Source organism: Artemia franciscana, chromosome 11 (genome assembly GCF_032884065.1).
Source record: "Artemia franciscana chromosome 11, ASM3288406v1, whole genome shotgun sequence".
Classification (NCBI taxonomy): Eukaryota; Metazoa; Arthropoda; class Branchiopoda; order Anostraca; family Artemiidae; genus Artemia; species Artemia franciscana.
The window spans coordinates 25,426,836-25,442,257 of record NC_088873.1 but is presented as its reverse complement, the minus strand read 5'-3'; the positions used below and the strand labels follow the sequence as shown (position 1 = coordinate 25,442,257).

General features: G+C 35.8%; 2 protein-coding genes across 7 annotated transcripts in view; both read left to right on the top strand.

Moving 5' to 3' along the window:
- Positions 1–5,383, top strand: part of LOC136033011 (peptidyl-prolyl cis-trans isomerase FKBP8-like) — a 62,231-nt gene extending 56,848 nt beyond the window's left edge. For all 6 annotated transcript variants that reach the window (XM_065713547.1, XM_065713546.1, XM_065713550.1 and 3 more), the window contains one exon: positions 4,652–5,383. In XM_065713547.1, coding sequence (XP_065569619.1) covers positions 4,652–4,729 — 78 coding nt within the window. In that variant the 3' untranslated portion in view covers positions 4,730–5,383. The remainder of the gene's footprint in view (positions 1–4,651) is intronic.
- Positions 5,384–11,302: 5,919 nt separating this feature from the next.
- Positions 11,303–15,422, top strand: part of LOC136033019 (protein wntless-like) — a 49,692-nt gene continuing 45,572 nt past the window's right edge. Inside the window, exons 1-2 of the mRNA XM_065713559.1 lie at positions 11,303–11,436; positions 14,870–14,980. Coding sequence (XP_065569631.1) covers positions 14,875–14,980 — 106 coding nt within the window. The 5' untranslated portion in view covers positions 11,303–11,436; positions 14,870–14,874. The remainder of the gene's footprint in view (positions 11,437–14,869; positions 14,981–15,422) is intronic.

The following is a 15,422-nucleotide window of genomic DNA, read 5'->3' as shown; positions in this document are numbered from 1 at the left end:
ATTCTCTGAATGAATGGATCGCCTTTGCCGAAAAAAAAATAACAAAACAGACAGAATCTATGCTACAATACTAATTGCATTTGCATTTGGTAAAAATAATATGTGGTCTTTTAAGCTGTAATGGGCCATTCAAGACAATTTCAATTTCAAGACAATTTTTTTTTGGATATAGCCTCCATTTTTCTATATTTAAATTTTTGGCCCTTAAAGGACATTTTACTTCCAAAACCGCCATCTCAGCAGATAAAAAAGTGGTGACTCCATCAAGTTTGGCCTCAAAATATCCGTATTTAATATCAATAAAAAGTCCTGGAGGATTCGCATTGCAGTCCATCTTTTTCTCAAAAGCTGGCATAGCGATTTGTTCGTACATTTGCCCAGGTTTCATTGCTTTAGTCTGGCAATTTTCGGGATAAAGCAGTTGGCACACTAACGGTGCAACAGTCTTTATCCGTCCTTTACAAATTGTTCCAACTATTGACGCAGTTGTCCTATTTTTTCTGTATTCTTGCCATCTGTCAATACAATTTCCCTGTAGTTGCGTTGCTTCTTCTATTTGGTGAATCTCAAAGCCAGTACACTGTACATGGTTCAAAAAATCACTTTTTGTGTCTTCAAGAGAATCAGGATCTAAATTTGGAACACATGCGTTCGGGCCGTAGTTTTTGTCGGGTTTCGAAACTTGCTTCGTAGATTGTTTTCCAAACAGACGTCTTTTAGCTTTCCACGTCTACTTGTTTATGGCACTTCTGGCCCGCTGCTCAGCAAGTCGCTTCAACAAACTGCTTGGTGTAGATTTTAAGCTTCTGTGAATACATGCAAATGGGCAGAATGTCCCTTGGAATATTTTATGGCCGTAGCGGTAATACGCGTTGTGTATCGGGCTCTTTTTGCCGCCATTATGTTTTTCCCCGATAAGTTTAGTAACTATGCTCATAAAATACTCTGCAAGGTTACTAGCACTGTTTCCGATGAAAAATCGAGTTCTTCTGGCTAAAGTGTCAAAGGCTGAATACACATTACTAAGTAAAATATTGCTTAGGGCACCTTCTTCGCTGAATTCAACAATTTTTCCTGCAAATTTACAGCATTCTCGGAATTGTTTATGATCACCGCGGAAGAAATATAATGGTATCGTTTGCAGCTTATTTACAAGGCCTTTGACACTTTTCCCTTCTTTGGTTGTAGGTGCAATTGCGCTTCATGCAAGTTTGCACATTTTCTTTGGTCCCTGTCAGTTTATAAAACACATATGGCTGCGAAGCAAAATATTTTCACTCCTGCGATGCTTCATACAAATGCAGCAGTATTTATTTCTAATCCCAACATGTAGAAGCTTTTTTGAATGACTACCAATAACGACGGCAATCAGACAACGCAGAATACTTATTGCCATAGCTTTTAGTGCACCCGCCACCATCAACTATATAACACAAGTAACCTGAAAGAAGTCATTGGATAACAATTTGGCATTGGGGGGGGGGGTTAAGTAACACCAGCCATAATCTTTCTCCCTATACTGTTTTTATGGCACTTAGTATTTACCAAGTGACATATAGCGATCGCAAATTATGTCGGTCTGTCAGTCTGTCTGTCCCGGCTTTGCTAGTTTAGGCACTTCCAGATGAGCTAGGACGATGAAATTTGGCAGGCGTATCAGGGATCAGACCAGATTAAATTAGAAATAGTCGTTTACTTCCCCGATTCGACCATCTGGGCGGGAGTAGGGGGACGGTTAATTCGAAAAAATTAGGTATTCTTAACTTACGAACGGGTGATTGGATCTTAATAAAATTTGATATTTAGAAGGATATCGTGTCTCAGAGCTCTTATTTTAAATCCCAACCGAATCCGGTGACTTGGGGAGGAGTTGGAGGGGGAAACCTAGAGTCTTGGAAAACGCTTAGAGTGGAGGGATCGGGACGAAACTTGGTGGGAAAAATAAACACAAGTCCTAGATACGTGACGGACATAACTGGAACGGATCCTCTCTCTTTGGGGGAGTTGGGGGGAGGGTTAGTTCTGAAAAATAGAAAAATTGAGGTATTTTTAACTTACGAAGGAGTGATCGGATCCTAATAAAATTTCATATTTAGAAGGACCTCGTTACTCAGATCTCATATTTTAAATCCCGACCGGATTCAGTTTCATTGGACGGAGTTGGTGGAAGGAGGAATCGGAAATCTTGGAAGAAAACGCTTAGAGTGGAGGGATCAGGATGAAACTTGGTGGGAAAATAAGCACAAGTCAAAGATGCGTGACTTACATAACCAGATGCGCTCTCTTTGGGGGAGTTGGGGGGGGGGGTAATTTGAAAAATTGGAAAAAATGAGGTATTTGTAACTTACGAACGGTTGATTAGATCTTAATGAAATTCAATATTTAGAAGGATCTGTTGCTTCAGAACTTTATTTTAAATCCCGACCAGATCCGGTGACATTGGGGGGAGTTGGAGGGGGAAACCGGAAATCCTGGAAAACGTGAAAATTGAGGTATCTTTATCTTACGAGTGGTTGATCGGATCTTGATGAAACTTGATATTTAAAAATATCTTATGTTTTAGATGTTCTATTTTCAATTCGAATCGGATCCGGGGACAAAGGGGATGTAGGGGGGAAACAGAAATCTTAGAAAACTCTTAGAGTGGAGAGATCGGGATGAAACTTGATGCTAAGAATAAACACACGTTCTAGATGCCTGATTGACATAATTGGAACGGATCCGCTCTCTTTGGGGGGGGGGGGGCAGAAACCAAGAAGTATTACGTGAATCCTTTGGTTTCGTATGGATAACTATCCCTTTGTCAAGATTCATCTTGGTCACCCTTAGTTCAAATACGTGAATATCCCAAATGTTTACTTCTAATCCATGTTACATATTGGGATTTCACCTAAAAATCAATCAAATTTACTGCCGCAAATCAAAGCATCCGTGATTGCATGTCTTTATTTCTGTATTTTACTCCAATCCACATCAAACTTAAATCCAACAATGAATAAATAGATAAAAACAAATTGCACTCAAATGCAGGGCTACCAATTTTTGAAAACTTTGAAAAGGCCGAGAACTCCTTGTTTAATAAAAAAAATTAATATACCCGCAGTCATTTTTTTTTCAAGATTTAAGAGAATTTTGGTACTTGTAATATATAGCCCCGACCACTCAAGTTGTTCATCCATTGACGCTTAGCGTGAGACAAGAAAGAGAGAAGTGACAGAATAGATGGGAGATGTATATTCTGGGCTATATATTTGCACATTAAGGGGGGTGGGTGGGGTAAAGTATTTGGACAGTGTGAAGTTAGAAAACAATTCATACTTCATAATATGCTGAATAATTGTACCTAACACATTAGGCATTCACACCCGCTATTGTGCAAATATATAGCCCAAATTTGTTCTAAAGTATTATATTTCTATCACACTTAGAATATTTTATTAGGATTGAGCGTCAGAGAAACAGGTTCTACTTAGATGAAGAATCTTAGGTCGAGACTATATCATACAAGTACGATTTTTTTTTTCTCAGTAAAAAATACTTAAAAAACAGTAGTTTCAAATCTAGGAAGGGAAATTCTCCCAAAATGTTTAATCCAGGTTTAGTGGTATCAAGTGCAAGACACAATGCCTTGTAATTGAAATACTAACCCGAAAATTAAATAACCCATGTTCAGCTTGAGGGTTCTGTAACTCCAAATCGATTGCAGCGAAAAAAAAACAAAGAATAAAAAAGGCCTTTAATTGAGTAAAATCAACATGGTGTCAAAACAAATAGTTCGGCTTAAAAACATTTAAAATCTAGTATGAATTTTATTAAAGTTGTTAATATAGTTTTCTTGAACAAGGCCAAGAGAATTTTTGTATAAAAAAAACATTTAAAAATAGAGAGAGCATAACAAAAAAAAGTGAATCTAACTAAATGAGAGCCATTAGTCTCCCGAACCGAGTGAACCACAATTTAAGTTTTATAATATTCCTGTTACTTTAAACAAAGAAGATTTCTTTAATATTGACGAGATAATCAAGTGACTTAGACAGCGTTCACCCCTTAAGGATCGTTGATCACCTCTCTAAGTTCAAAAGTTGATTTTCTTGCCGTGTGTCACCTTCCAAATATCTCTACTAAGGAAGTAGCAAAAAGAAACGTGACATGTAGGATGAATACATTATAACCGTCCTTTGTCTTGTTCCACAAGTAATTGCAGGATATCATGTAACAAAGTCAAGAAAATTCACCAACAGAAACTTGTTGGAAAAGTAAGGAACAACCCTTGACAACCTACCAGATTTTTTTTTTATTATTATTTTAAGAAAACCTGTAGGCAATGAGGCCAGGGAAGCCGTTGCATATTTTGGTACTCGATTTTTAGCAAATTATCGTAGAAGTAAGCTGAAAAGGACAAAGGAGAAATGTGTCACTAAATTTATGAAATCGTTTACTATCCCTTTTTATTCTTACACATCGAAAAATGGAAGTTCTACCTTAGGTTTGTTGTATGTTTGTTTTACATGGCCTTTGTTTAAAGAAATTTTTGGTGACATTAAGCAGCGAAAAATTTATATGCATGGAACTATGTACACTATCTAGCTATAGCATGAAATATTTTAATGCTTATATACATTTTTAAGCCTGATTACAATCTATTTTTCAGGTGCCCTGGACATTGATTGCTGGTAGTATTTTCGCTTTTGGTGCTAGCTACTTGGCCTACAAATATCGTTTTGCATAGTTGCTGTAGTTGTTTTCATTGGATTTTTTTTTTTTTCGATAACTAAAATTAAGGGCTTTTGAAGACCTTTTTTACCTTGAGTTGGAATTTGATTAGACTTTCTTTTATCTCCGTTAATTTTTGCTTAATAATTTTGTTTTTGAAACTTTGATGTTTTGGATTTGAAGAACAAGAGTGTTTTATTGTTACATTAAGTTTATCCATTATCCAGTTCATTTTCTAACGTTCTTAGTCTTTGCAATAATTATTTATTTTGTTTTTTGGCAAATAGCAAAACTTCAGCTATAAAAAAACTTAAAAATAATTATCAAAACTAAGACCCTAGAAAAACTCCAAGTACAGTCTTGAATTATACATTAAGACCATCATTAGGAAACTTTAAAATCCAAAACGCTTTTTTTCCATTAAAAAAAAATGCCCCTAAAAGCTATTCGCAAAAATTATTGGTGATTAGAGAATTGTAATTACCTGTTTGGATTCAGTGTAAAAATTATGCACGAGAAAAAAAATGATTTGTTTCAACAAAATACATGGTCCCCATTGTAAATACTTCCTTCGGGTATATCATAAGTTTGGTGATTGTCTTTTGTACTTTTTTGCTAGTCGATTGTTTTGTTGTTATGCTGAAGATTGCAATACATTCAATGTTTCGAATGTGCTTTGTTCTCGTCTATAATAAGAATAAATTATGTAGTCTAGCTTAGAATAGAAGGAGGAAAGGTGGCATGACAACGAAATCTCTTTTGTTCATAATCGTTCTTAAATCATTGTATGCTTGAAAGGATGCACCCCTACTTCTTGCAATTCAACATTTTTATTTTAAGAGTCTCTGATACTGAATTATCACAATGTATACTTCCCTCTTACCATTATTAGTTTTCATGGTGATTATATTTTAATAGAAACATCATGAATAATATTATAAGATATTATTTTCATCGAATACTCCGTTGAAGAAGTGTGAAGTGATCACTCACCTTGGTGGCAACCAAAATTAAAACACGCGACACGTATTTTTTGTCAGTGCATGAAGGAGTAAGACGGCCAGTTGAAAACGAAGAAAGGAGCTATTTCTTTTGTGAACACCATTGGAGAAGTAGAGCAAGGTAGGAAAGAAATGAAGGGGCTGCATGTATGTGTTTAGCGCAAACGGGATCTATATCTCTTGAGTGAGGCTTCTTGATTTTGCGGTTTATATTATAAACGACAGATGCGGTGAACATTGATCTGACCTCTTTCGAAAGTATCTGTTCAAGTGTGACTTTGAAAGGACTTTCTGTTACTGGGTCAGGCTTTTACAGCTCTCTCGAGAAGTGTTGTTACCATAATTCTAGAGGGATGTGAGATGACCCATTGAGTTTTTTTGTTAATTTGTTAAATTTTTTTCACAAAAGTTCTGGGTTAATAATAATCTTTTCAGAAAAATTGAAACTATTATTAGCTTTATGTTTCTCCAGATCTTTTGAGAAACGGCGTTTTGTGGACAAACAGAGCGGATTTACAACATCAGTTTTGGGACAACCACAGCCTATCCAGATACTTAGCGTAAATTTGGCCTTATTATAATTCTCAATAATTCCAACCCGTACTTCAGTGCGAGGGACAAACTGTTTTTCTGCTTGTAATAAGGCTTGTGAAATAAGTGACAGATAAATATTCAATTTAAGACAAGTTTCATCAATTGGAGACGGAACTAAATTCTGGAATAGCTCAAATGGTATCCCTATTTTTGGGAGAAGATTATGAATACCTTATTGGAACTAGAGTACATCAACCTTATTCCATTCCATAATAGAACGCTACTTAAATTCTTGGACTACCCGTGCACGGTTAAATGGAGCCGCAGCACTAAAAGACAAAGGCAAATGATCAGATACTACAAAATCATTAAGTATGGTTGCACTTACTGCATGACTGGCAATACTACCCGGAAACAAGCACATGATCAAGGTTAGATACTTATCCCAAGGTGTGTATATAGGTAAAAGGAGCATATTTGGGTAGAGAAGCACTTTCATTTGGAATCAGGGTAAGAAGCAGAGCTGTACGTGGATTATCACTTTTCAACAAGTCGCAGTTAAAGTCCCCCAAACAGAACCCAATGGAGGTAAATTTATTGAAACATTTACCCAATTTTCTACATGCTCAAGCACACTTCGATTCAGAGCTATCGTTACTCTAGTCTTTTGGTAGGTAGGCCTGTACATTCGCAATAACAGTATCACCCACTCTCATTGCAAGGAATGATCAGATTTGATAAACAGTTCGGAGTTACTATGCCTAATTTTTATTATAGCAAGTCCACCTTAGGGACGTCCCCTCTTTCTGGGCTTTTTTTGCAGCTACAAAGTGGAGCACATGTGATGGCACTATATCGAGCAGTTTCTTATTGTCGACTAACGAGAAAATGTTCTCCAGTAAGGCAAAATTGTTCTATCACGGCGGATTTTGCCGTGAAATTATCCTATGCCCCCAGGGCTGACAAAACCCCCCAGAGCCCAGTGACAAGGGTTATAAGCTATATACCGGGGGTATGTAAGGTTTTTATGAAACGGGTGTTCGTACAAACTTCGGAGGGGTTAATTCGATTGAAAATTAAAAGATCTACTGCCCTTTTTAAGAGTAAAAAGTATTGGAGGGTAACTAGCCCCCTCTCATGCAATCTTCTCCCTAAAAACGTCCGACCGAAAGTTTTAGACAACCATTTTGTTTAAAATACTCCTAACATCATATAGCAAGGCCTTCGGGGTTGAGACTCCTCCCCACTCACAGAACCTTGGGGGAAGGGTTTTAGGTTATGCCTCGGGGGCATACAAGGTTTTCATGGAATGGTGGTTGTTTGAGCTTCGGAAGAGATTCACCTGATTGGAAATTAAAATTATACCACCCTTATAAGATTCAAAAGTAATCGGAGGACAACTTGGCTCCCCACGCCCTCTTTTCCCAAAATGCAGCCAATCGAAATTTTGATATAGTAATTTGGTTCAAAATAGTCCAAAGGTCAAATAACCATGCGTTCTGGGTTGGCAAAACCCACTCACCTCCACCAGGGTCATGGCTGTAAGCTATGCAAGTTGCCCATTGTAAGCCTATAAGGTTTTTATGGAAGGAGTGGTCGTGTAAACTTGGGAAGGGGCTCATTCGACTATGAATCGAAAGTTCTAGTGCCCGTTTTACGAGTCAAAAGTGATCGGAGGATATCCAATCCCCCGCCCCCTCCCCCCCCCCCCCCCCTATTTCACCGTGTGAATTTGGCCAAAATTTTTGGTAGACAGCCATTTCATTCAAATTAGTCCGAAAATCAAATAATTATAACTCGGGGGTTGACAAATCCTCACAGCCGCTGGAGCAAGTTCTGTGACTTGTGCAAGTTGCATAATATTTACATATTGGAGAGTTTTTGTGGAGGGATTGATCGTATAAACTTTGGAGAGGTTTCATTTGATTGGAAATTTTAAGTTCTAGTTCCTTTTTTAAGGGTCAAAAGTGATTGGAGGGCAACCATCCCCATCCTTCCCTTGCCAATCAGTTTTCCAGACATTCCAATCAAAATTTTGAGATAGCTATTGTGTTCAGCGTAGTTGGAAGGCTCAGCAAATTTTGTCTTTTGGGTTATCCACCCCCACAGCCTTTGGGCTCTGAGTTATGCAATTCGCCCCTTGTTTATTCATAGAATTTCCTATTGAGAAAAGTCAGCATGTTTGAAATATAGTATCCAAAAAGACAAAGGGTATTCAGGCCATCATTGCAGAGAATATTGCGTGGAGTGTTGAACTAACTCAAAACGTCTTATGTATGTATGGGCTGACGAAAGGGTGTAACTCGGGAATGATTGAGTGTATTAATTTAGGACTTTCAAGAAATGGTAAGGGGGATAATCAATTGACCAAAATGGAATTATTTGCACAATAATACCACTACTACTGCTATTACTACTAAAACTACCACTGCTGCTACCACTACAATTATTGCTTTTGCAGCAAATACCATCAAGGCTGAGGGTAGTGAAGCGAAAATGTGAAGAAATTTTGAGGGGAACGTTAAACTGAATCAAAACGCACTAGTACATACAGATTGTGAAAAAGACGTATCAGCAATGTCGTAAGAACAGCTAATCGTATGAAACAGAAACTTCCAGAGAATAGTTGAATTAAATTTTTTTATGACCCGTTGTAAACACAATAACAAACGGAGTGTAGGAGAAGAAACAACGAAAAGAGAAAGACAGAAATTGAAAAATAAAATCAAAATTCACAAAATAAGCACAGAAGCACAATTATCACTCAAAAAATTACACAACCATAATACACATAGTAAACACAATAATTACACGTACAGAAAAAAGCGATACGTTTACTGTTTTAAAAGGTAACACCATGGGTGTCCACTGATTACTTTAATATAAGCTTCAATGCATCTGTCGATAACAGCATTAGGGTCTGTAATGCCGTATCTGCTATTGGCCCAAGAAATACTTGCCCAGGGTCAGAGGCGAAAGAGATATTTAGTAATCGGTAATAACTTTGCTGGAGTTGTTTTATTTCCATTGCCGAGAAGGTACGCCAAAAAGATACAATGTACAAGAAAAATTGGAAGCGTTATGACTTATTCAATTTAGCTAGCAGATGGAGATTAAAACGAAATTTCATAGATACTATTTTATCAATCAATCAGCCTGTGTGGACAGAGTGTGTTTCGATTTAGTTTCATTTAGTTACTATACATCCCAAAATTTTCACCTTAATATCCTTAGCTTTAATATAAGTAGAAGTAAAACGAAATTTAATAGATACTATGCTGCCGCAGGCCCTGGACGGACCTTTAATATAAGTAGAAGTAGTATTAGCAGTATAATTTATTGTAGTTGCCTAAGCTTTAATGGCAGTAGTAGCAATAAAAGTAGTAATAATAGTAACAGTAGTAGTAGTATGAGTAGAAGCCCTGTTAACAAGAAGCCAACAAGCCCTGTTAGTTTAAGTTCACACACCAAACTGTTCCTAAGATAATTGCTGGTACACCCATTTGCGACCTGCATACAAACGACATTTTGTGATTCAGTTCACCTCTCCACTCAAAATTTATTTAAAATTTCACCTTCATGCCTATAAGCATAGTTTTAATAGTAGTCCTACTATTATCACAATTTCAATTGAATGTGTTTTGAGAAAAGAAAATGTCAGGGAGGGGGATTAGTTGCTCTCCACCATGCATGACTCTTAAAAGGGAACTATAACTATATATTTCAAATTAAATGAGCCTCTTCTAAAGTTCACAGACCACTCCTTTCGTAAAAACCTGACATGCCCCTGGGGCATAAATTTACAACCCTTACCCCGAGACTCCGGAGGATTATATCCACCCCAAAAGACTTATTATACGATCTTGGCGATTTTTAAACAAATGGCTATTTAAAATATTTTATTGGATGCTTTTATCGAAAAGAAGACGTAGGTGGAGGGGCGGCTGCCTCCAATCACTTTGACTCATAAAAAAGGAACTTGAAAATCTGATTTTCACTCCAATTAGCACTGTCAGGAGTTTAAACGACCACCCTTTTAATAAACACCTTCTATGCCATCGGGGCAAAACGTGCAACCCTTGTGCTGTGGGTTTTGAAGAGGGGGGCGTCATTCCGAAAGACGTAATTTTCTGACATTTCAACTACGCAAACAAAATGGCTATCTAAGTCTTAGATTATATGTGTTCTGGGAATTGAAAGGCGTTGGGGGAGGCGCTTGCTGCCCTCCAATCACTCTTGAATAACAAAAAAAGGAACTAGTCCTTTCAATTTTCATTCGAATTTGCCTTCTTTGAAGTTTTTACGACAACTCCTTCAATAAAAGTACCGTGGTAAAAAAAAAAAAAAAAATAATACATTGTGCCCACATCGCTCTTTACTTAGGCAGCGTTACTGAGCTGCTTATTATTAAACTTAAAAAATGAGTTGTTTCAATTGAAATTAAGAAGGAATATCAAAACTTAAAACGGACAGAAATTATTTCGTACATGCCAGGTGATTCCCCATCCTCAATCGTTTTAAGTTTTTATATTGCTCCTTATTTTCAGTTGAATTCTTTTAACTCAATTTCTGATCATTTTTAAATAAAATCAAGAAATCCAGCTCCCCCTTTATGAAAATGTTTCCCTACACCACGGAAAATAACTCCATGGGAAGTTCTTTCCATTTAAAATACGCCCCCCGTAACTAAAATTTGATTTAATTTCAAAACGAATTTTGGTATAAGCCAGGACCGCTTTATTGCCATGTCCGTTTCAAAGATTGGCTTTAAGTTTGAAAGAACCGGGCATAAAAAAACTAAACAAGTGACCTAAAACTAGTCCAATTACACTTAGCAGGCCATGCGCATTTCCCGGTGCAAGCCGTCAGGTACACAATTTTTTTTTTGACTGTAGCACTGAAATTTTTTTTTGAAAAAGACAATTCTTGCAACTTTAGCAATTTAGGAACTGACTATATTGGCGAAATTGGTTTTCAAAGGCTGTGGCGAATTTTCGGTGTGCTTTTCAAAGAGTCTGGCGTATTTTAATAATGGCAGCATTGGAATAATCTATAATTCTCAGAGAAGAAGCGGTAATAAATTAAGGGTAACTTTGAATTTGAAGTGGCAGTGGCAGCTCAACTCCCAATAGTTGGCATCATAGGATTTATTTTTGGCAGGAGACTGAGGGACCTATAGCATAAAAAAGTATAAAACTATTATATCTGTAACCTGTATATTTTGAGGAAATGTAGGCTAGTTTATTGTTGTGTAGCCAAGAATCTCATGGTAGGATTAGCCCTGCATTCAACAGAGCTAGGCTTATTTGGAATAGCTTGCTTAATAAGTGTAATTTTTAAACTTGCTTAGCTAAACTCATTCTAAAGGATACATGCTAAGAAAAGTAGTACAATTAGGTTCCTTATTTTACATCCTTTCAAAATATTCTGGTTGCTTTTCTTACAATGCACCCAACTCAGTAAAACTGGTGCAAATAGTATTACTGGCTTTCAAAGTAAATATACCACTCGATGCCTTTTTTATGCTCTTTACAAATATAATAATCGCTTCTAGCCTACCGCAAATTCAGATTTAAGTACTTTTTGACCTCTTAAAGCACATTTTGCCCTCTTAAAAATGACCTATGTATGGGGTCATTACAAATCTGTAATAGTTTAGAAACAAATTTGGGCTATATATTTGCAAATCAGGGGGGTGGGGGTAAAGCATAGTATATATTAAATATGTAAACTAACCATGGCTGTTTTTTTTTTTTTTTAATGTGTTTGTGCACATCAAATTTTAATGAGAACAGAAATCACCAGTGCAACAGCACAAACACATAAAAAAAAATACAGCAATGGTTACTTTATGTATTTAATATATACTATGCTTTACCCCCACCCCCTGATGTACAAATATATAGCCCAAATTTGTTTCTAAACTATTAAAAATTTGTAATGACCCCATATATAGGTCATTTTTAACAGGTCAAAAAGTGCTTAAGTCTGAATTTGCTGTAGAAGCAATTATTATATTGCACCAGTTTTACCCCCAGCTCTTCTCCTGATGGTCTGAGATTGATAAATATTTACATAGGCCTATTCACTTATTTTAAGTAGATAGTAGAATTAGAATTATTTAATTTATTTAAATTAAATAATTAAAATTAATTTTTAGTAATAAAATTAATAAGATTCATTAAATTATTAAGATATAATTATTAATTTAATTAGATAATTATTTATTATAATAAGATTAAATTATTACTTACAATTATTTTAAGTAAGTAAAATTAGAAAATAATTAAGCTTTATGTGTTTCAATAAGCACTTTTGAATGTAGTTCAATAATTGCAATTGTCTACTGAATGGCAAAAAATGACAAAATCAATTGCAATACATATATTGAAAAAAATGGAAGGGTACCCTTCTAAACTAGTTACAATGATTAAAAAACACTTACTTTATTTTGCAATATACAGGATAGGGGTCTTTTAGCTATCTTGGAAAATAGTTGGGATAGGTGAATGAAACTTTTAGGAATGAATTCAGTGTTCAAATTATGACCTGGGAAGGTCTTTTAACCTAAAAAAAGCATACTTTTGAATATAGTCTATGATTATGCCTAGGTATTGGAGAGGAAACAAGAGTGGTGGTTACTAGGATGCAATTTAGCTAGAAGGAATTTTGATAATCATGCATAGAAAATTTCTGGATATAGTGAAGCTCAAATTTTGTTATTGTGTTGTTTGTTTTAGAATAGGGATAAAATAGGATGCCACCTTTTTTGTATTTATTTCTCATGAATATCAAATCATAGCCTAGGCTAGGCCTAACACCAGTTTGAAAAAATAAACATAACATAACCAGAAATATTGGATTTATAGCCTGTGGTTATATTCTGGCAGTATATGGGGGGTGGAGGGTACAGTGGGAAAGTAGATAAACAGAAACAATCTCAAAAATCTAGTAGAACTTCTAAAACTATCCAAAGGTACTTGGTTAAAAAATATTTGATTTATAGCCTGTGGTTATATTCCAGCAGTATATGTGGGGGGGGGGGGGTAAAGCTGGAAAGTAAGGAAAGCTGGAGGTCTCCAGGTGGTGCTGGAGGTCTCTGAAAGGGCACAAACTTTTGGTGGACTTGTAAAACATGGGGTTATAAAAATGAGGTATTTAGGAATAGATCTCCAGCACACATAAGGCTCAAGGAAACTCTTTTGAGGCACATGTCATCTCTAAATCCTGAATTGTAAGTTTTTAAAGAACTGGCAAGATTGTGCCTCAAATTTGAAAAGAAAGACCCTATTGGGGCTTGAAATCCTAGCTAAATTATCAGAATTATGGATTATGTGCTGACTTAAACCAAAATTAAGGTTGATGTTAGATTTTTGTTGTAGTGATTTGTATGCTACATACAATAGTAACTTCAAGCTACAAAGAGTGCCATAAGTGGTAGATGTTGATACCCTACAAACAATATTAACTTCAAGCTACAAAGGATGCCATAAATTCTACCAAAAAACCACACTGTTTTATCATTTTGATTACTTACTTAGCTTTCTGGAAAAAAAAATCCTCCAAAATTGATAATCATTTTCAAATTCATATTTGTGTACTTGTCTCTAGATGAAACAAGCCTTACTTGCAAATCTGCATATTTGACTTGATTGGATCTATTCATATAACTTAACAGGACTGATTTCCAATTAATAGAAAATCCATTTTCGCTACTTTAACTCAAAAAGTTTCTAATTTTGTAAAAATCATGAGGTTTTTTTTTAGGAAGCCCAAATATGGATTATTAGATTACTTTGGACTGTCTTCTGTGCAATTTTTTTAGTCTCAGAAATAGAAAGAGTAGATGTAGGAGCTTGAAAACTTTCTTAGGGTATGATTTAGGTTCTGAATTCATTGCTGAAAATTTCATTCTCCTAATGCAACTATTTTCCAAGACAGCAAAAAGCTCCTCATCTAGAATTTTATTAAAAAGTCATCTTGTTGATATACTGTTTAGTTCAGAAAAGAGAATGAACTTCCTTGCTATCACATTCACTGGTGAATGTCCAAAACACTTTTTTTTTCTCCTCTGATTTAGTCAGTGTTGCCAGTCAACTTTTTTAGTTTAATGCAAGGTTTGATGATGACACAAGGTTTGTTTGCATGCTGGAGGAGAATAGCGCATCCAGTGGCTAGTATTTCTGAAGAAGAAGTCAAAGAGGTGAAATGACTTGTTGTTAGTTCATATACCTCCCTACAATTTTTGGAACTGGTTGACAGGTTAGGTTTGGTGAGGCTGGGTTAGCTCAGGTTTATAACCCATTTCTGATATTTAGAACCTAATCCAACCTAAACTCACAGAATCTAACCTAACTCAGCTTTACCTTTTACCATTATGGCTTGCATAACACTGAAAAAGCTGACTTGCAAAGCTAATTGAATCCAAATAGAAGAAGAGGAATTTTGGACATCCACCAGTGAATGTTGACACTAACCAGATTTTGGACATTCACAGTAACAGATACACTTAATGTCTTTGCCCTTTCAGTATGACTTGGGTTATATTTATTTTACGTTTTTTGTTCAACTGTGTTATAGTTAAATTATAACATATTTTCAACTTTTATTTTGTGTTATAGAATCCATGTCTGGAGCAATTGTTGAAAATTTAAGTGGCCGAAAACTTGCTGTATTAACAGGATTCCTATTAGCATGCCTGATTAGTTGTTTTCTACTGGGCGGACTTGTAGGTAAGTATGATTTCCTAGTGGAATAGAATATGCAATGTATAGAGAGGTTAGGATTAAGTTTCTTTTCAGCCCATGAGCAACAAAATTACAGGATTCTCCTATATTAAACCAAATTTTTATGGGTAAGAGTCTTCTGAGGGGAATTAAGCTCATCTGATGATTTCTTCAGACAAAGGTTCATTAATTTTATGTACACCACAAGAGTAAATTAGGAAAAAATGGTAGTATATCAATCATTGTGCATGTGCCTGGCACTGCAAATTATGTAGCTAAAAAGTGTGACAAGCTTGAATAAAAATTGTAGAGAAAATCTGTTAAGGAGTGATTACAACTTGTTTTTATATATTTCTTTATTCATTTCTCTGTTTGAAATTAATTCCCATAATTTAGAAAAGTTCCTTGTACCTTGGAAAAACATTTCTTATATGATTGTAGGGGGCCG